A 20,588-nucleotide genomic window follows, 5' to 3' on the forward strand; every position below is an offset into this window, starting at 1 on the left:
ATAATTAAATTAAATTTTATAATATTTAAAATTTAAAACTTTTAAATAATTTTTATTATAATAAAATATTTTAGAAAAATAAAAATTTATTATTATTATTATTATTATTATTATTATTGCCAAAGTCATAAAAGAAACAAAAAAAAGCCAAATGTGACTTGAATTTAGATATGTATACATAGAGTTAAACTCTAACATGGTTCTGAGATTAATGTCGTACACTAAAATCGTTTATGAGATTTTAATTGCACTAATTACATTTTTTAAATTAACAAAAATGTACCATATTAGCCCCTGACCCATTTTTCATTAACGACGTGATGACATGGCTTGATGACGTGGAATGTAAGTGACACGTGTCACTCTATGATTTAACCACATGTAATGATATGATGATGTGGTGACCAGTGACACGTGACATGCTGATGTGGATAGTTGTGTCACGTGTCACAATGTTATTTGGCCACGTGTCTGTTTGTGCCACGTGTTGCAACAGTATTCGTTCATGTGTCGTCCATTATGTCATCATTGTAGATATACCAAATTAGTCCCTTATTTTGCATTAAGTGACTCATTTTAGCCCCTGAAATTGAATGTCGTGGACCAAACTAGTCCTTTCACCAGTTTTTTCTCATTTTTTTCTATAAATTCAAAATTCTCAATATTTTTTAATGTATTAATTTCAATTATATTTTTTCAGATGTTAATCAAATATAAGTACTTTTATAAAATATTTTTCTCTTGCGAATACTCTAACCGCCGACTTGGAGTTGACGTGAAGCCGTGAAGGCATTTTAAACACCTTCACTACCATCTCCGACCTCTTTTAGTGCTTTTATAAAATATTTTTTCTCTTGCGGACATCCTTAACCGTCGTTTTGGAGTTGACGTGAAGGCATTTCAAGCTTCCCTCATTACCATCTTCGACCTCTTTCATCTAGGCTGCAGAGGTTGGAGATGATAGTGAGAGTGCTTAAAGTACCTTCAATCTAGCTCATTTACACATAGCGAAAACGTGTATTTCATAAGAACAAAAAAAGATGTTTATTTAAATTATTAATTTCTTGTTAAAACACATGTTTTTTGATGAAAAAATGTGTCTAATCAATCATATAATTACTTTTTTTTATAATAACATACTTATATATTACAAAATTTACCAATGTTAAATTATTATAAAATTATATAATTAAAATTAAAATCTTAAAACTTTTTATGAAAACACTTATATTTAAATGATATATGAAAAAATAGAAATGAAATTAGTGCATCCAAGATATTGAAAATTTTAAATTTAAAAAAATGAGAAAAAATTAGTGAAGGAACTAGTTTGGTGCATGGCATTCAATTTTAGAGACTAAAATGAGTCACTTAATGCAAAGTGAGGGACTAATTTGGTGCATCTACAATGATGACATAATGGACGACACGTGGACGAATACTGTTACGACACGTGGCACAAACGAACACGTGGCCAAATAACATTGTGACACATGGCACAACCATCCACATCAGCATGTCACGTGTCATTGGTCACCACATCATCATATCATTACACGTGGCCAAATCATAGAGTGACACGTGCCACTTACATTCCACGTCATCAAGCCATGTCATCACGTCATTAATGGAAAATGAGTCAAGGACTAATATGGTGCACTTTTCTCAATCTCAGGAACGTAATTGGTGCAATTGGAATTTCAATGACGATTTTAGTGCACAACGCCAATCTCAAAGACCATTTTGGGGTTTAACTCTGTATACATATACATATATATACAAATATGACACCAATTCACTTGGGATATTAATCATCATCATCATCGTCATCACCGAATTAAATTGGTGAATTGGAGACCAAAGAAAGAAAGAGAACCTAGAGAGAGGAGCGTGAAAACCTCCATGACCGTGGTACTTCCAACTTCAATTTCTTAAGATTTGTAATTCTAATAAAAAATCTAATTCGATAAAAGTGTTCGTATTTTTCTCTTTTACACATTGACATCACTTTTGTCCGGTAGAAGTTGACGGTGATGTAGCTCCCCTTCTCCTTGAGTTCAGCCAATTGGAGTTCTAAGAGGCACAGACGATTTCTGACGTTTTCTTCTTCAGCCGCTCGATCAAAAAGCTTCTCCGAAGCTTTCATTATTTTAATTTCGTACGGAAGTAGGGTTCGGTAACTTTATAATAATTAAATGTGAATTTGATAAGCGAATGTTGATGTGGTTGATTATTGTTTGAGTTTGAATGAGTTTATGTTGAATTATTATTGTTGCTTGTGATTCGTTTGTTTGGCTATGAGAAATAGCTCAGCTGTGGTTGTTTTAATGATTTTGGGACTATTATGATATGGTATTTTGAGAAAATTGATGAGATTTAATAGTTGAAAGATTAAATTAAAAGTTGAGAAAAATCGGCAACCGAAAAACTCAAAAACGGAATAAAACACAAGTAATATTTTGAAAGGAAAGGGCTAAAGGTTTCAATTTTGGTATAAGAGAAAGATTAGTATTTAAACTTTATTTTTGAAGGGTAATATTGTATTTGTATATAAAAATCGAGATACAATTTGTAAATTATATACGTTTTTGGATATTTTGGGTAATAAATGAAGTACGGGAGTAAAAATGGGTATTTTATAAAAATTCAAGGTTGCATTTATAAATATTGAGATAAGTGAATGTTTTAAATATAATTTTCTAAAAATATTGGGTTAAAAATAAAGTATTTAAAAGTTTGAAGTTTAAAACATAGATAATAAGAGTTTAGGAGTAAAAGCTTTATGAATTTAAGTTTTTAAGAAAAGATATAAATATTATTTATTTACCATTTAAATTATTCTATTTATATTATTATTAATATTTTATTACGAATATTAATTAGTAGAGATATTATTAATAATATTATAAGTCAGAGAAGAGCAAACAGAGTGATCTTAAAAGTTTTAGAGAACGCAAACTTAATTAAAGTATTATATAATTCTTTTTCATAAGATACTTACGGAAAGGCGAGGGAATAATGCGAAGATAAATTATATTATGAAACAATAGGAAAGAAAAAAAGAAGAAATAAAAGAAAAAGAAAGAAAAAACATTAAAAAACCTCTGCACAGGAGAGTAGAGAGCAAATATTAAAAGAATCTAGAGAACATCTGCCACAGGAGAGCAGAGAGTAAAGACTAAAAGAATCTAATGAACCTCTGCCACAGGAGAGCAGAGCACAAAAGAAAAGAATGTATTAATTAAAGGGATATCTGCCACAGGAGAGCAGATCTCTGCCACAGGAGAGCAAGGATAAAGATAAAAAGACTTTAAAATACAGTCTGCCACAAGAAAGCAGATGCAACCTTGTTTGGGCCTTAGTGCCAAATGTATAGTGGGATGTCCACACATTGAGAACAGTTTTCCAGATGTAAGCATATTGAAATACACTTAAAAGTCACACTGTATGCGGCCTGGCTGTAAGACTTATATGCACATTGTATGCATCTGGAAAGTCATATATGGGACTTGTGCCCGGGTAATGTCGGAAGCAGGTAGGCAACACATGAGCTCATGGCCTGCGATAGGAATAGACATGCATCATACTTGTTTGCGCATATTTGTTTGTGAATGTGTTTCCTGTGATTGTGGGTGTGCTAAATGGCGATTTGAATTATGTTTTCTATAATTATTGAATTGGATTGTCCCTTGTTGACTGTTAACGCTGACCAAGTATATATAAAATGAACTAAACTTCTAACCCTGATCCTACTAAGAACTCCTTAGTTCTTACCCCATATTTCCACCCCTTTTAGCTACAGGTGCGAAGGTTTAATGCGGAGCTACAGAATCACAGAAGATTATATTCACGATTTGAGTTGTTAGAATTTATTTTTCCTTCATCGTTTATTGTTTTTAGTTTTCAGAGGGGTAGGACTTGTAATTGAGGATCTTTGAAATAAGTCTATGTATATAAAGCTATGTGAATATATATACTTTTGTAATTAAGTAGTTTAAAGTAAAGTAAGGACCTTTTGTTTTCTTGACTAAAGTTTCTGTTCGTATTCACGAAGGCTCAATATTAAATAAACATAGTATATAATTAAAGAAACAGAGATAAGTAGTGCTCAAACTTTTAGTACGATCATGAGGTGCTAAAAGTTAGGGTGTTATGTAATACTTAGTTATGGTTAGGGATGGTAAACGGGCCAAAATCGCATAACTCAAAAAAAAGACAGGTTTGACCAAAAATTTGAAACTGCTATAATTAAAAAACCTGCCTAATTCGCACCGTCTAATTCATAGACTTTTTTGGCAGTTCTGTCGTTTTTTTTGTAATTAAAGATGTTCTAAGTTATAATTTGGATTATGTTCTATATGTTTGATTGATTAGAGACTTGAAGATATTTAATTATATGTTTTAGACAATATTTTATTTTAGTTTTTACAATATTAGTTTTATTATTTTGTTTTAAAAAACTTGGTTGATGATTATGTTTATTATATATTTAAAATTATAAATACTTTAATATCTGTGAATTTAGAAATTATGATTTTTTATATCTTTAGAAATTATAAATTTATTGAAATAGTTGTGAAATTATATATATTGTTTAGTATTTAATAATTTATTAATAAAAAAAGAAAAGAAAATTGGCGGGCTAAGCCCGCCAACCCACTGTTAGATAGGACGGAGGAGGAATTTGAGACTACCTCGCTAGGCGAGATGGACTAGCCCGTTTGCCACCCTTAGTTATAACCAATAATGAATAATCCTTCTAAAATAAGAACAGAAAAAAAACTGTAGAGAGAGATTAGAGATAAATAAGATTTTTTTTTCTGTATATAGTGAAAAATGAAAGAAGAACAAATGCCGGTACGAAAAGAAATTTGGTATTACACAATAAAATAAATATGAATAAAGTATTTATATTTGTATAATGTCAATAAAAAATACAGTTTACGATTTCTTCTTTTATTTATTTTTTTAAATTTGAATCCTGCAAAATCGCAGATTCTAATTAGAAATTTAATCCTTTTTTAAATATGCAATCTGTAAAATACAGGTTGCATTTTATCCATTTCTTTTATTTCCTTTTGAATATTACAAAACATAAGTTGCATTTTAAATTTTAATTTTTTTATTTTGAAACTTGTAAAAGGTTGTGTTTTCTTTTTTTTTTTTAATTATAAACTATAGATTGTGTTTTGTGTAATTATAATATTTTAATTTGAGAGTCAATAATTTGTTCCATATTTGTGACTTTTTGTGACATTTAGTAGTGTCAAAAAAATTGAAAAAGATGAGGGTTGAAGTTATGAAAAATATTATAAATTTGTAATAACAACATTAATAATAATAGTATAATATACTAATAAAAAAATAAAAACTTACCTATTGAGTATTATCTATATGTTCAATAACATGTGTTTCGTAACTAGTGGAAAATTACGAACCATTTTAATTAAATTAAATAAAATAAAAAATAAAAAATAAAAAATAAAAGAGAAGAAGAGAAGAAATTCTTAGCCCTCTCTCACACACATGAAAGAAATACACTAAACTCATCAACATGCCCCAAAATGCAGATGGAGCAACGCATATAAAGGACAACTAAAGGAAAAAAGCAGTCAAAGGACGCGATACCTATTAGTGTATTACACATGTACGAATGTTCAATGCAATGTCCTGCAAAATGCAGGTTATAGGGGTAGAGTTAGATAAAATATTAAAGAAAATTAAAAATGTTTACACAATAAAATAAAATTTTAAAGAGACTAAACTGAAATTTATATATAATTTACAGGTAAAAAATTAAAATTAGAAGCTATTTTTCTCTAATTACACGTAAAAAATTAAAATTAGGAGCTATTTTTCTCCCCCCTTTTTCTCCTTTTTTATGTAGTTCTATTCTTAGCTGAATACGTCTCATACTTGTAAAATATAAGTTACATTTTGCTTTGTCTCACAAAAATTTGGTCAAACCAATAGGGCTTGAGGGATACATTTTAAGCATGCATCCATTCTCATGCAAGACGTAAATTGCGTTTCGCAGGATCTTTTTTCTTTTCTTTTTTTTTAATTTGTTGTTACTGATAAACACATGTTATATTTTACAAATCTGTCATTTTATAGATTCACATTTATGCATAACACACCATAATATAATATTATTAACTTACACTATCTTTTTCTCCATTTATAAATTACTTTTTGAAGAAAATTGAGAAAAAATGTATAGAAAACTCAAAAAGCCAAAGTCTAATTGTACACCCACTCAAACTTGTCATTAATTGAACACTGCCATCAACATTGAGCTTAGCCGCATTTAAAGGTGGTAAGCATCAACAGCAAATAACATCTTGATACAAATCAATTACGGAGAAAGCATATCTCTTTTTAAAATAGAACCGAATTACCTTCCAATAGACATAATTTATTGACCAAACATTATCATCGAAGATAGAATTCATCCTCCACCGCCAAATCCACCAAAAAGAAGCAATAAAAAACATATAAGTCTGTATTTGAACCATTAACCTTATCCGGCAAATCAAGTAAGTGACAAAAAATGATACACTATCAAAAATCAACAATAACAATCTAATCCCGCAAGCAGTGTAGGACAGTATCCTCATGAAGGTTGCATATTGGGCAAAGTGCTGAAGTAGCTAATCCACGAGCATGACGAAGGGAGTTTGTTGGTAAGGCTTGATGTAAGGCTAGCCAAAGTAAAAACTTTACCTTTTCATTGAATTGACCTTTTGAGAAGCCATTGAAAATCATTTGAAGTTGAGTAAACTCCTCTTGTATTTTCAGTTTAATACTATCCATCTGCAATCTGATCATTAAGACTAGAAACAGGTAAACTTTGTATGATTCTCTTGAAATCATCAGTGATCTAAGATAATAATATACTCTAATTCCAGTTAGTTCTCATTCACACATCACTAATAAAACGTTGAGTATTTGAGATATGGACAAACGGGTTTAAATTATACAGAAGGTCTAGTTGAGACCAAACGTGAGAAATAAGAAGAAGATGATAAGTGTCCTCATTATATCATTAGGAGGATTATTAATCTTAAGTAGAGACTCATGTACACTTTGTCTTTACGTAAAATTAATAGTTAAGAATTGTCAGATAATTTAACATATTTAATTAAAGGTGAAAACTCAAGTGAAGTCGACAGGTAAAATTAATATTTGAGAGTCGTTAGATGAAAATTTAGTCAAATCAGTCAAATCATCTAACGGCTCTTAGGTATCAATTTCATGTGAAGTCGACTGTACTTGAATTTCCACCTTAATTAAATTGTTATCTAACAATTTTTAACTATCAATTTTATATAAAAATAACTGTATGCGAGTTGCTACCTTAATTTCTTATAAAAAAATTTAAATATTCTAAAAATATTAATATTCTAATAATTTTAACTTTTAAGCATTAATATTAATTATATATTTTATAATTAAAATTAATTATTAAAATTATTGAAATATTAGCATTATTCAAATACTTTAAATGCTTCTTAAATTTACAAATTTGGTTTCCTAACTCTTCTCTTTTAGGAGCTTATTATTATTATTATTATTATTATTATTATTATTATTATTATTATTATTATTATTATTATTATTAACGGAGACAAACGTGAAAGAAAATTAAACAATTATTTTAGAGCTAATAATGGCTCAATTTTTTAGTTATGGAACCCATGACTATGAGTGTGTTGTCCTCAGATATGAAAATAGGGAGTGCTACACAAAAAGGCAGAACAGCTTTATGTTATTGGTAGGTGTTAGAACTTGTAGGATCCGAATACTTTGTTTAAAAAAAATTAGCAAACAAGTTGGAGGGTATGAGTTGTGCATGGTTGAAATTTGAATTTTAATCCATGCAAAACGGACAGTGCGTTTTAATAATTTATCAATCCGAAAATGAAATCGTACCGTCCGAGTTCTCTTTTTTTAATAATAATTTGAATCAGCCAACCCTGATCAGTGGGTCCGATTTAGGGTTATTGTAAATATAAAAGTGTGCAACTCGTACGACAGTCTCAGATCCCGTCTTCGTCTTTAAATTTGCTCGTCTTCTGCCTCTACTTCTTCTACATTTGTATTTTTCTCCTTTATGGTATGTAACCCAAAAATTTGTTAGTGTGGTTTCTGTTGTTATTTAGTAGAATGAGAAATGGATGATAGAGTTCTTTTAAAAGTGTATTATTTTGGTCAGATTTTGTTACAAACATATGAGGATATAAAATTCATATGTGAAAATCCGTTAGATGTTATTCCCTTCACAATTTCATTTGAAGAGCTTAAAGGTGTGATTTGTGAGAAGATAGATTCTGAGATGTCAAGGAGAATATCTTATGTTTTATACAGATATCCCATACCGGTGTTTAGTGGATTCGTCCAATTTCAAACCAAATAGTAACGGATGAAGCTAGTTTGCAAGAGATATTTTCAATGTATATTGAAAGTCGTGCTCAAATCTCGTTCATCGAGTTGTACGTTGAGTTCGAACAATCTGAGGCCGACCGAAATATTGTACGCGAGGATTACAATAGTGACAGTGAAGAAGAGTTCGAAAGCAATTACGAAGTTATTAGTCCAGACAGTGATGAAGATCAAAGTGACGGCATCATGGCTCCAGATGTGACGGACATTGCAAATGCATTTGCAAATGAAGTGCCGTTTGAGGAGCCATCTTTCATGCGAGTTTTGGATTTAGAAGCCATGCATGTTCCGGAGTTTCCGGAATATATGAGTGCAAGTACGAGGTTACCTATATTTATTAAATAGGATTAGAAGCTTGGAATTAATTAGATTGATCGATGGAGGAAATAGTAAAGTAATGTGTGAAAATATACTAAACTAGCCTTTGTGTGTCGATTTATTTAGTTAAATTTGAGGTAATAATGTTGTTAGTTAGCTATTGATTTAGTTTCAAAAAAATTAGTATTTATTAATCAGTATTTGATTATGTGTTTATGTTGTTATTTTGTTTAGAATGAGACAGTGACCAGATGTACAGTTATTTTTATATCATAATTGATGCTGTGAGTATTGATTTTGTTGTGGTTTCGAGTATTAAATATTTGTGTATTAAGTATTTTCTATTTGGCTGCCTTCGTCGCAGAAATTCCTATTGTCACGATGGTGAGTTTGCCGTTGGGATGGAATTCAATTCCAGAGAAGCTGTTATTAAGGCAATGAAAAGAGTATACCATTTGAAGAAGTGTAAACTACCGGGTGTATGAGTCGGATCCGTTGGCATTTTATGCCAAGTGTACACAGTATGGATCAGGGTGTGATTGGCTTGTCAGGGTTAGCATGATCAGCAGGAAGCACTGTTAGGTTATAAGGAGGTATAATGGTAGTCACACCTGTACCAGAGCCACCATTTTTCAGGATCATTCTAAGCTGGATTCGATCAAAATTGCAGAAGCCATCAAGCCGTTGGTCGAGTCTGACCCCTCGTTAAAGGTAAAATCAGTTATTGCAGAAGTGCAGTCAACGTTCAACTACACCGTCAGTTATCGAAAAGCATGGTTGGCTAAGTAAAAGGCAGTAGAAAAAATATACGGAAGTTGGGAAGCATCGTATGAAGCATTGCCTATATGGTTTGAAGTCATGTGTCGTAAGGAGCCATCAGTTGTTGTCCATTTTGAGACTATGCCCACATATCAAGGCGATGACTTGGTGATTGATATTCGGGTATTGCATTGAGTATTTTGGAGTTATTACCCCTGCATTAGAGCATTCAGACATTGTAAGCCGATTGTCTAGGTGGATGGGACTCACTTGTACGGAAAGTATAAGGGTTGTCTGTTAGTGGCAGTTTCACAGGATGACAACAACAATATCGTCCCAATTGTGTTTGCTATTGTGGAGGGAGAGACTTCTGATGCGTGACACTTTTTTCTCAGTAACCTGCGACAACATGTTGTCACTCGGGATGGTGTGGGGCTGATATCCGACCGACACGAATCCATCAATGCAGCAGTGACACGCAGTAACAGAGCTTGGTCACCTCTCAAAACTTTCCACATGTTTTGCATCAGGCATATAGAGTCGAATTTTCTGAGAAAATTCAAGGCACCGTACCTACAAAAACTGGTCGTCAATATAGGTAACAATAACAATAACAATAAGATTAACACTAATAAGATCAATAACAATAACAATAAGATTAACACTAATACTAAATCCGAATCAAATACTTACTTAATGAAAACACACCTGGCCCTCCTGAAGATCGTCCAAGGCCTTCCTAAAGTGGGCAAGCGTAAGATATCTAAAGCGACGGTCTCCACGCTCCTAGTTACGCCACCTAATATGACTTATTTCATTAACACAATTGGATATTAAATAATAAGATACGGGGTGACTCTAAGATAGTATTACCTGTTTGCAAGCGGAAAACTGTGAGGTTCCCTAGAAACCGGCGCTAGATATGGCAGGCAGATCCAAGCCCAACCCAGCAAAAATGTTAGCGGACCATCGATCTTCTTACAGTCATAATGAGATGCCCTGCATAACGCCCTGTATAGGTGTGCTAGGCATGCCTAGCCCCAACTGTACTGTCCAATACTCCCAAAATCACGAAGCAGAAGTAGAAATTTCCAATGCATACTTGCGCCAGACTTGTCCCCAAACAAGATCGTTCCAATCAACAACATAATGTGGCACTTCACGTACCTTTGTATACTATTTTCATCAGTCAACTGTAAGTTTTCTTTTAGATTCCGCAGCCAGGTCAGTTTTATACAACTTCCTCTACATGCTAACTTACGAGTGCAACTCCAAATTGGTGTAAACACTCCGCCTCCAAGGCTTCAAAACTACTCATTGTCATCCTTGTAACTGGAAGACCGTCCGTCGGAAGACCAAGAATTATTGCCACATCTTCAAGCGTCACAGCACATTCACCAATCGGAAGGTGAAAAGTATGCGTGTCTGGGTGCCACCTTTTGATTAGAGCATTCACCAATGCTTTCTGACATTGGACTATCCCAATCTGAGACGCATGATAAAATTCAGTTAATCGTAAATGCTCCTCCACGCTATCATTGTACCGATCCGAAAAAACTAGGTGATCACATGTCAACATCCTCAAACTCTACAAAAACATAACAAATTATTATTAGTCAACTTGTTAACATTTACTAATTTACTACTAGAGCAACTAAAAGTAACAAAATTTACACAACTAACTTAACAACATATTAATTGAAACCACACAAGCATCATAAATTATCTTACCAAATCCAACTAAAACAAATAATTCTAACTTCCAAATTTACTTACTAATCCTAAAAATTATTCGGAACTAACTATTAACAATAACAACTAATACATAATTCCAATTCTTATAAACTAATAATGCTCCTAATTAATTAACAATTACAGAGTAGTTGTTTATTTATTTATTCATTCACGGTAATAGAAAAAATGTTATAATAACTAAAATCATAATCTCTAAAATTAATTAAAAAATTTAATTCACTAATTACAACTTTATAAATTATAACTTTAAAAATATTTACAAAAAATATTCTAACTACAGTTAAACAAATATTTTCTGTATTATTTTTACATATATTTCTAAAGAAACCTAACATCATCAGGTCAAAAAAATAATAATCATTTACATTCCTAAATTCAATTCTACCAACAATAACAATAATAATAATAATAATAATAAACTTCCTAACAATAACAATTATAATTATAAAAACCTAAAAGAATTTTTGAAAAAAAAAATACCATAATCAGGTAAAAAAAAAATCATTTACACTCCTAATTTCAATTCTAAAAACAATAACAATAATAATTAATTTTCTAACAATAACAATTATAATTATAAAATATTAAAAAATTCCAAACAAAAAAATATCGTAATCACGTCAAAATAATATACATTTCTATTTAACTTCTAACAATAACAACAACAATATTCAACTTCTTAACAATAATAATTTTAATTATAAAATATTAAAAAAATAAAAAAAACCTACACCCAGTAAAAATGATAATAATTCATAAATTCAATTTCTAACCACAACAATAATAATTAACTTCCTAACAATAATAATTATAATTATAAAATATAAAAAAATTAAATTTTTTTTACATATTTTAAATAACTGAGATAATGTATAACATAAAGTTCAGGACGATCAACGTTTCTAAATTTTTTTTCTTTGGCATTTTCAGCTTGTTATCACCATGCAAGTTTGGAGGCAAAGGAAGAAGACCAAGTAGTAATGGATGTTCTTTGGTGAAAAGAGTAAAATGAAAACGGATGGTGAGTGTGAGTCTCAACGTGGATTAATGTTGGGTAGGGCACTGTTAGAGGAGGTATCTGAGCGCAACAAGTGGCAAGAGTAGGACAACACGAAAGGTCTGTTTTCTCACATGCAATACAGACCATCCGAGTAGCAGCATGCAAGATGCACGATCCGATTTTTGGCTCTCCTGACATCACATTCAGGTGAAGCACCCTCTTATGCATAATGACATTCAACCCATACTTTACTTTTATATGAAAATTAAAAAGCGGCGAATAACACTTGACTTTCAAAATATGAAAAAAAAATTTAAATACATGAAAAATCAAAAGATAAAAGATGATTAGTAAAATTAGTTGATTTAATTTTGTTTTTAATGTGTATCAGAATAAATAAATTGTGATTTTTTTTAATTTTTACTAAATTTAGAGATACAATTGGTTTTTTTATCGTTAATATTACTGATCTTAGATTTTGGGTTTAAAGAAGGCAACAATTACGCCGATAAAAGAAGAGAAGATGTAAAAGAAGACGATGGCAATAATTTTGATGATAACAATAAAAGAGAATAAAAAAAAAAGAAGAAGAAGAATAATGGCAACGATCACCACAACAGCAATAACGACGTTAAAAAAGAAATGCATAAACAAAATAAAAAATAATAAAAGAGGAGAAAGAAAAAGAAATAGCAGCGACAATATATATAGTAAGAGGAGACTTTAATTAAAAATTTGGTTTAAAATAAGCTTGGACACTTAATTTATAATCACAAATAATCAGCCATATATTGAAAAGTAAAGTTGGTATGAAATGATGTGATGAATTTGAACTAGCAACTTCACCTAACAACAACTGAGTGATATTCACTGATACGCAGAAATGGCGTCGTGAAAGCACATGCAACACTGTGCGTACTACTCATGCTTCCATTCGAGCTCATCATCGAAATCCTCACTCGTCTCCCACTCACCACCCTCCTCCGATTCCGTTCCGTATGCAAGTCATGGAATTCCCTCATCACCGATCCCTCTTTCGCCCTCAACCATCTCCATGCAACCTCCACCCGCCGCCTCATCTTCACGCGCCCCGCTGATCCTTATTTCACCGATTACTCTCTCTCCTCCGCCTTCGCCTCCACCTCCGCCGCCGCAACTCGCCTCTTCCCTTCCGCTGTCCCCGGCTCCCACTTCCACCACTCCATAGTCGGATCCTGTAACGGCCTCCTCTGTCTCTTCACCGTTTCCAGAAATCTCCTTCTCTGGAATCCGTCCACCGGAAAGTTCAGAAACTTGCCGTCGTTGGAAGATCAACGCTTCTCCGTCGTTACCTCGGGATTCGGCTACGATCACGTGACTCACAGTTACAAGGTGGTGGTTGTTCTTTACATTAAGAATCATGAATTCGACTCTAGGGTTCATACTTTGGGATCTGATTCGTGGAGAAGGATTCAGCACTTTCCTCTCAGCAGCACTGCGTGTTGTCCTGGAAGATTCGTGAGCGGCATGCTTAGTTGGTTGGATAAGAATCGGTTCATTGTTTCTCTCGATTTGGCATTGGAGTCGTATCGACGAATTTCGCTTCCTGATTTCGGAGGTAACAATACTGATGAGTTTGAATTGACATTAGAGGTCTTCAAGAACAGTTTATGTGTTCTCTCATGCTGTAGCCATTTCACTGATGTTTGGATCATGAAGGATTATGGAATTGCAGAGTCTTGGACTAAGCTGTTGTGTGTGCCTGATTTGATATATTATCCTGAATTCCTTGGATTCGATTTCAATGTTCCGCGCGCCACGAGGGCGATTTGTATTTCCGACGAAGATGATGAGATACTATTGGAGCTGTGGTTGGACATGGAGCAGAAGTTTGTTGTCTATAATTTCAGTGATGACAGTTTTAGGCCTGCTGCCATCGAGAAATTCGGCGGCCGCGTAGCCTCGGAGGTATATGTTGAGAGTTTGATATCGCCTTGTTTATTATGATGCATTCTATTGTTACTTGCTGCCAAGGTTTTTCGAAGAATCTGCACATTTTTGCTTGTAGGTTTGTGAGAATTACTGAAAGCAATGTCACTGGTATGCTTGTTTGATTTAGCCTTGAAGAAATTATATTACTCTGTCATGGTTATTAACTACTCTATTATTATATGGAGAATCCCATAGGGTCCAAAATCTGTTAACCAATTCTGTTAGTGTGAGTATATAGATAGATAGGCTCTCTTATGACTAGCTTTTATATTCATCTTCAATTGATCTATGAAATCATAGATGATATTCAGTCATTACAATATGTTTAATTTCTAATGTATTTTTGATATTGTAACAATATGTTTTACAACTTTAAACCTTAGTCTAAAATAAAATGGAAAGACATTAAAGAGGGAAAAATAATCACAAAAGGAGAGTTACACTTAGTATGTGTAAGAAGAGGGATATAGTTTGACCAAAAGCTATCCATAGCTATGGATTCAATAGCTTACATATTAAGAGAGCAACAGAACATTTCTGGCCCTATCTCCAACCATGTAACTGAAACACCCATGAGTCCTAAAAAGAGGTGTGTATATATATATATATGCGAATAAATGATTACTTCTTGAAGCATAAAACGAACATACCTGCAATAACCCTGCCATTATTCCATGCATAATACCTCATGCATTCTTGAACACGAACTAACCATTGAAAGTGCATTAAATATGATTAGCAGAAAACTATAAGACCCAATACACAACTAACTTTAAGGTATGTTTGGTTGGACGAAAAATTCAGGTGGAAAAGTTATTTTTGTCAAAAGAAAAAAAAAACACTAAAACACCAAATGAGTTCTATAATTTTAGCATGTGCCCTATTGATTGGCTTATCTTGGTGTCGAGATAAATGAATCTTTGCCCAAAAGGTTACCCAAATCAATGTTATCCTAAACTATCATACATGGTGCGTTTGTCTTGACATTTTTGACATGTCATATTTGTATGAGGTTAACCAAATAACAAAAGCTGTTATGATCGCATAATAATGAAGCATATCTTGTGTGGATTGATGCCTTGATCACTTTAGCACTAGCTAGTGTGGCTGCATATATTCTCCAACTCTAACCGGATCCACGCGGATCTAAGAGAAATTGCATTGAATAATTAAGCAATTCGTAGATGCTGATTACATGCTTCAGATGAATGATGAATCCATGTCTTAAATTTTGGGCTCACTCCGTAGGGCATCTATAGAGGAATCTAGCTATCAGAAAGAGTGTATTAAGTGGTCCAATAATAATTGAAAAAAACAAAACAAGTGGTTTGGATAAACTAATGGAGGGAACTGATCTGACTGCTATGCAGTTTTAGTCTAAGCTTCTAAGATACTTTAAATCATGCCAATATCAATGAGGAGGTACAAATACAGCTCAAGTGTCAGCAGAATTTATTATTTTTTAGTCAGTATTTTTATCCCACACTTTTAAATATTATTAGCTAATTGCTGGTCAAAAATAATAAATTCTGCTGGTCCTCTAGCTTTACTCCTACAAGAAACATATAGAAGTGGATATAAGCACGGAAAGCAGTATGCAAAGTTGCTGCAGTTTATAATTGCCGCAATACAACAAAAAACCTTTTGGCGGACAAACTACCCCAAAAATTGCGTCAAAAAGCTTAGACAGCACTTGTAAATTTGTGGCGGGTCTAAAAGTGCCACAAAATTAGTTACTCGACATTGAAACTGCCGCTGTTTGGCTATGTGGTGTGTTGAAAAATGTTTTTCTTATTATTTTAAATAGTTTATTTTATGGTAGATTTAAAAAACATATACATAAATTGGTGATAAGATTTATTGTTTAGATAAAATGACATGCTAGAAATAAACTTTGAAGATTATTTATCATGTATACAGTGCTAAACCCTTAGCAGAACTGTGTATCATGCTAGATTCATGAAAGAGAAACGTCCTTCTTGGCCTCATTCAATGCCAAAACGAAAACATCATCACTTCCAACAATTTTCCAGTCTAAATCAACATTCCATTAACGACGCAATGACAAATTTCCTCTACCTTCTATACAGAAAGTTCTTGATTAATATATTACCGTTACCATCTCCTTGAATGTTTCCTGTGTTGTTAAGAAAGCTCGTTCCTGTTATCTGTTCAAGTGGGGAAGACGCGGTAGAATTGTTGCTTTCGCCGCTTCCAGATGACAACAGATGCTCACAGTGGAGTCACCTAGGTGGCAAATAGTGTGGATATTTGTTTTTCCTGAACTCATCAAACATATGAAACAATGCAGAAGCAGGGTGCTGGAATGGACCCTTGAACTCAAGGTCAGAGCTAGCACTCCACCTGTTATCTGTAATGGTCACGGTCGCCGAAAGGCCTATGTCAATCTTTTCACTGCAAACAGCAAGAAAATGTGTCAATGTGATTTCGTAAGGTTTTGTCCCCGGTGGATTATTCCACAACCTTTCAACCAAGACAAGACCCTTTCTTTCGCTTTTACCTCCATATAAATAAGCGTCCCTCGATATAGTTTAACTTTAACCTCCCTCGAACGGGGGAGGAAAATACCTATTTGAATAGCGAAAAACTTCTCTACATGAATGAATCCTGTCATAATACAAGGTTTTAACTACCCTTTTGAACAACGTACGAGAACTCTTCGCTACTCTCCACACTTGAATTGTTTCCCATGTAATTAAATAAGGATGAAAGAACAAATATAAGAAAGGAGTGAGTGATGGGTGGGTTGAAGATGTTCAGCACTGTTCCTATGTGAAATGAAGGAGATAATAATGGCCTTATCTATGTAGTAGTTTTGTGCTTGCTAGCTTATACAAGATAGGAGAACCGCATCCTACAAAGAAAGTCTACTTTGTTCCAACACTATTATTATTTGTTTCTCTTATAGAATCTATTCTTAAAGGAAAAGCGTGTTTCTCAATCGTTTCTATGAATAAACTCAAATAATTTGGGATTAATTAGTATTTTATTTACTATTAAATATTCGCTATTAGTCAAGGAGTGTTATCAAATTGGTTCTGATCAATCGATTAAAATTTAATTGGTCTGGATTTGCAACATATTTCCCTCCAAACCTGAACCAATGTATGGTGAGCATTACCTGTTTAATTTTCTGTTTTTAAAAAAGGAATCTGTAATATGAGTAATTGAGACATGACTCACATTTGGAACATCGAACGCAATTTCTTCAAACTAAAAGCAAGTATTTCTTGCTCTGAGCTAAACGGACATTGACATTGAGAACCAAAATTAATTTTGAGTATCCAAACAGAGAGTTTTTCCTCAAAGTTATGTTGGAGTCCAAGACCAAAAAAAAAAAAAAAAAAGTTATGTTGGAGTGAATTTCAATGTCTGTTCTAGTTTTCTAACAGAAATTCAAACAAGCTTCATCGGTGAGACCATTTCCAATCTTCATTATCCACATCTTCTGCATCAGAAGTGTTATCACCATCATAATCATCAAATTCCTCATCAAACATAGGATCAGCATCATCATTTTTGGAAAAGCCCTCATGCTCTAGATCCTCATCTTCATCACTATCCTTCTCATGCTCGCATTCTTCTGATTCGTGCTCAGAGTCTTTAACCTCTTCATCCTCCTCTTCAGAAATCTCTTCTGGATAATCATTCAGCGGATTGTCTTCAGCATTTGAATCATCAGTCTCGTAATCTGAATAATCTGGCCCATCATAATATTCCTCATCATCATTGACTTGGACTAGCGGATAGGAATATGAAGAAGAATCATCAACATTATTTACATCTGTCTCATCCTTCACAGTATAGAAGTCATAGACATAAGCCTCTTGTTTGGATTGAGCAACCATGTCAGCTTCAATCTCTTCAGCAGCATTAGGAATAAACTCTCTCAGTAAAGGGAGGTAGCTAGACAAGAGTCTCTGATCCTCCAACGACAACTCTTCCTGTTGCACCTCTTTAGAGTTTTCTTCACTATCAACACGAACAATGTCATAGAACTGGCATATTTCTTGTAGTGATTTTTCTTGCTCTGCCGTTTTGCCACCCTTCCTGCTCTTCCATATTTGTTCAAAGCGAGCATCTTTTGCTGAAGACTCTTTTTCTTGTTTAGCTTTTTGCAACAACTGCTCTTGCTTATTATCCATTTTGAAGTTCTTCTTCCTCTCCTCAATTTTCGATTTAGATTCAGATGCACCCCTCGAACCAGGATCCATGAAAGATTGCACGACATCAAAGGCTACTTCAGAGCTGCATATTGTTTCCACATGTTGCATGAAAACCTTCTTGTTACGAAATTCTACTTTTTGGGCAGAATCAGAGATTGACAGATTGCCAAAATCCAAAAGAGGGCGCTTCAATGGCCTCTCATTGATTTCCAGCCAGAAAGCATCAACTGGGGATTGAGAGGGTTTCCGTTTGACCCTAACGACGACAGGCTTCAGTGGCGGTGCAACCGAAGAGCTCTCAGCCATGGTAGCTATGTTCCTGCACAGTCTGTTCCAACAAGTTCAGAGAAGAGTGACTTTCCCCAGAAAGCCTAGTATATGAACTAAAACATGACTAGCTCTATATTGAACAAGTTTTGGCACTTAATGAGTAACTTCAGAGGCATAACCCGTGGTGAGAATAAAATTCAGCAGCAATATAATACAATACAAGTAATAACAGCAACCAGTCCACCACCCTTCCCAAACCAAAAAGTTATATTATAGTATTGCTAGAAAAGATCTGCATGCAATAATCAAAGTGAAAACTAAATCTTAAATCCAAATTAAACTTATAGTTCAATTAACGGAAAAAAAGAAAAAAAGAACATTGTTCAATTCCATCCAAACTAAAGCAAGTTAAATTATTCATAAAAGTTTCAAAGTAATAAATTTCCAGCAAGTAAAGCTGAAGGGTGAAGACATTTTACCAAGTTCCCATAACGCAATTGTATTCTCATAATCCAATTGTATGAGATCAGAAATTTTAAGGTCATATATGCAGAACTACTACTTTATTTAAAGCTAAATATAGTATAGCACATAGCACGCAATGTATTAAGGCTAGCAATCAGTTCAGCAAGAACTGTTTAGCTTCTTTTGAAAGTTGATCTATATAATTGAGTTGGAATATGCTTAACTGCAGGCGCATATTCTAGTTGATGGAGACAAACAACATTTAAGCGGCAAGCTGGAAAACCAGTTACATTTGCTCAAAACCAGAGACTAAACCATATTTCACACTAAGAGAAGAGTAATGCATACCAACATTCTTTGGAGACTATTGAACATGTCACTACCAAAATTTTCTGAATACTACTACACTCCTTGCCTTAAACAATATACAACGAAAATAGGCACAAATCATTTGTTTGTTTTAGCTATATAATGTCTATAGTTGTATCAAGGTTTTGAGTTTATTCTAAAATAAGGGCAAATCAAAGAGACATTCTATCAAACAGGTTGTGAGCAATTTTATCAACTCTAAAATCTGATATCCTGAATAACCTAAATCATAGGAGTAAAGCATTTTTGTCAACCCTATTTGAATGAGTGGAATTTAAACACACATGGCACATAGTTGCCATTGTCAACTTTATCTAGCAACTAGCTTTCTTCAGGAAAAAAAAAAAGCAAAAAGAAAAATAATACCAGAGTAGTTGTGTTCGACAAGAAGATCCAACTCAAGCTCAATCTCTCTCTAACTCTTCGTATTGACGGACCTGGCAAAAATTAGGAATTAGGGAATTGATACATTGCGTTTCGGTTATTAGGAATTATGGGATTTTGCTTTGATTACGGTTTGGTACTTTGGTGGCAGAACTCACGAGATGGAGAGACCACGGAGCTTGAGACGCGGTGAATTGTGGACGGCGGAACTCCAGGCGCGGTTAATCGAGGACGGCGGAGCAAGAGCTTTAGGCGTTGAGAATTGTGGACGCTGTGAAGGAGAAGAGAAAAGTGACGAGTGATGAGTAATGGGTGATGGAATGGAGAATTGAGGCGCTGTGAACGGTGAATGAGAGAGTGATTCAGGGTTTCGGAGTAGCGGGTGACGGAGGAGGTGGACCCCGGAATGGGGAAAATGCTGATAGGAAACGGTGACGGCGAAGAAGTGGGGGAGGGGGCGGGTTTTGTTTGCTGTTTGGTTAAATTTGTAATTTTATAGCCGAATACAAGCATAAATTAGTATTTTTATAAACGATTTTTTTGGGTTGATAATGACTTTTGTAAATAACGGGTTTTAAAATTGGCTCAATAAAATAAAAAAATATTCTATCTTAAATTATCTCTTAAACCTTAATATTAGGATAATCATTTGAATACTTAGTGAA

At 33.5% G+C, this 20,588-nt stretch overlaps 2 protein-coding genes across 6 annotated transcripts; one reads left to right on the top strand and one right to left on the bottom strand.

Annotated features, from left to right (window-relative positions):
* The first annotated feature begins 12,987 nt into the window (after positions 1-12,987).
* LOC112794646 (F-box/kelch-repeat protein At3g23880) lies at positions 12,988-14,562 on the top strand. Of its 2 annotated transcripts, XM_072236677.1 has the most exons (2): positions 13,055-13,874; positions 13,976-14,562. In XM_072236677.1, the coding sequence occupies exons 1-2, from the start codon at positions 13,202-13,204 to the stop codon at positions 14,002-14,004; spliced, it is 702 nt and encodes a 233-aa protein (XP_072092778.1). In that variant the 5' UTR covers positions 13,055-13,201; the 3' UTR covers positions 14,005-14,562. The 2 variants fall into 2 exon arrangements, with proteins under 2 accessions (XP_072092777.1, XP_072092778.1); XM_072236676.1 differs by having other exon boundaries at positions 12,988-14,562.
* A 2,910-nt stretch (positions 14,563-17,472) lies between these two features.
* On the bottom strand, positions 17,473-20,421 carry LOC112794662 (RNA-directed DNA methylation 4). 4 transcript variants are annotated; one of them, XM_025836659.3, is made up of 3 exons: positions 20,082-20,421; positions 19,906-19,976; positions 17,473-18,763 (listed from the first exon to the last, which is right to left on the bottom strand). In XM_025836659.3, exon 3 carries the CDS (start codon positions 18,739-18,741, stop codon positions 17,677-17,679), a length of 1,065 nt encoding a protein of 354 aa, XP_025692444.1. In that variant the 5' UTR covers positions 18,742-18,763; positions 19,906-19,976; positions 20,082-20,421; the 3' UTR covers positions 17,473-17,676. The 4 variants fall into 4 exon arrangements, with proteins under 4 accessions (XP_025692444.1, XP_025692436.1, XP_025692441.1 ...); XM_025836651.3 differs by having other exon boundaries at positions 20,064-20,421; XM_025836656.3 differs by having other exon boundaries at positions 20,054-20,379.
* Between the last annotated feature and the right edge of the window lie 167 nt (positions 20,422-20,588).

Source organism: Arachis hypogaea, chromosome 1 (genome assembly GCF_003086295.3).
Source record: "Arachis hypogaea cultivar Tifrunner chromosome 1, arahy.Tifrunner.gnm2.J5K5, whole genome shotgun sequence".
Lineage (NCBI taxonomy): Eukaryota > Viridiplantae > Streptophyta > Magnoliopsida > Fabales > Fabaceae > Arachis > Arachis hypogaea.

Bases quoted from the DNA above. Each gene is read 5' to 3' on its own strand.
- LOC112794646 (XM_072236676.1), top strand. From the start codon at position 13,202: ATGCTTCCATTCGAGCTCATCATCGAAATCCTCACTCGTCTCCCACTC.
- LOC112794662 (XM_025836659.3), bottom strand. From the start codon at position 18,741: ATGGCTGAGAGCTCTTCGGTTGCACCGCCACTGAAGCCTGTCGTCGTT.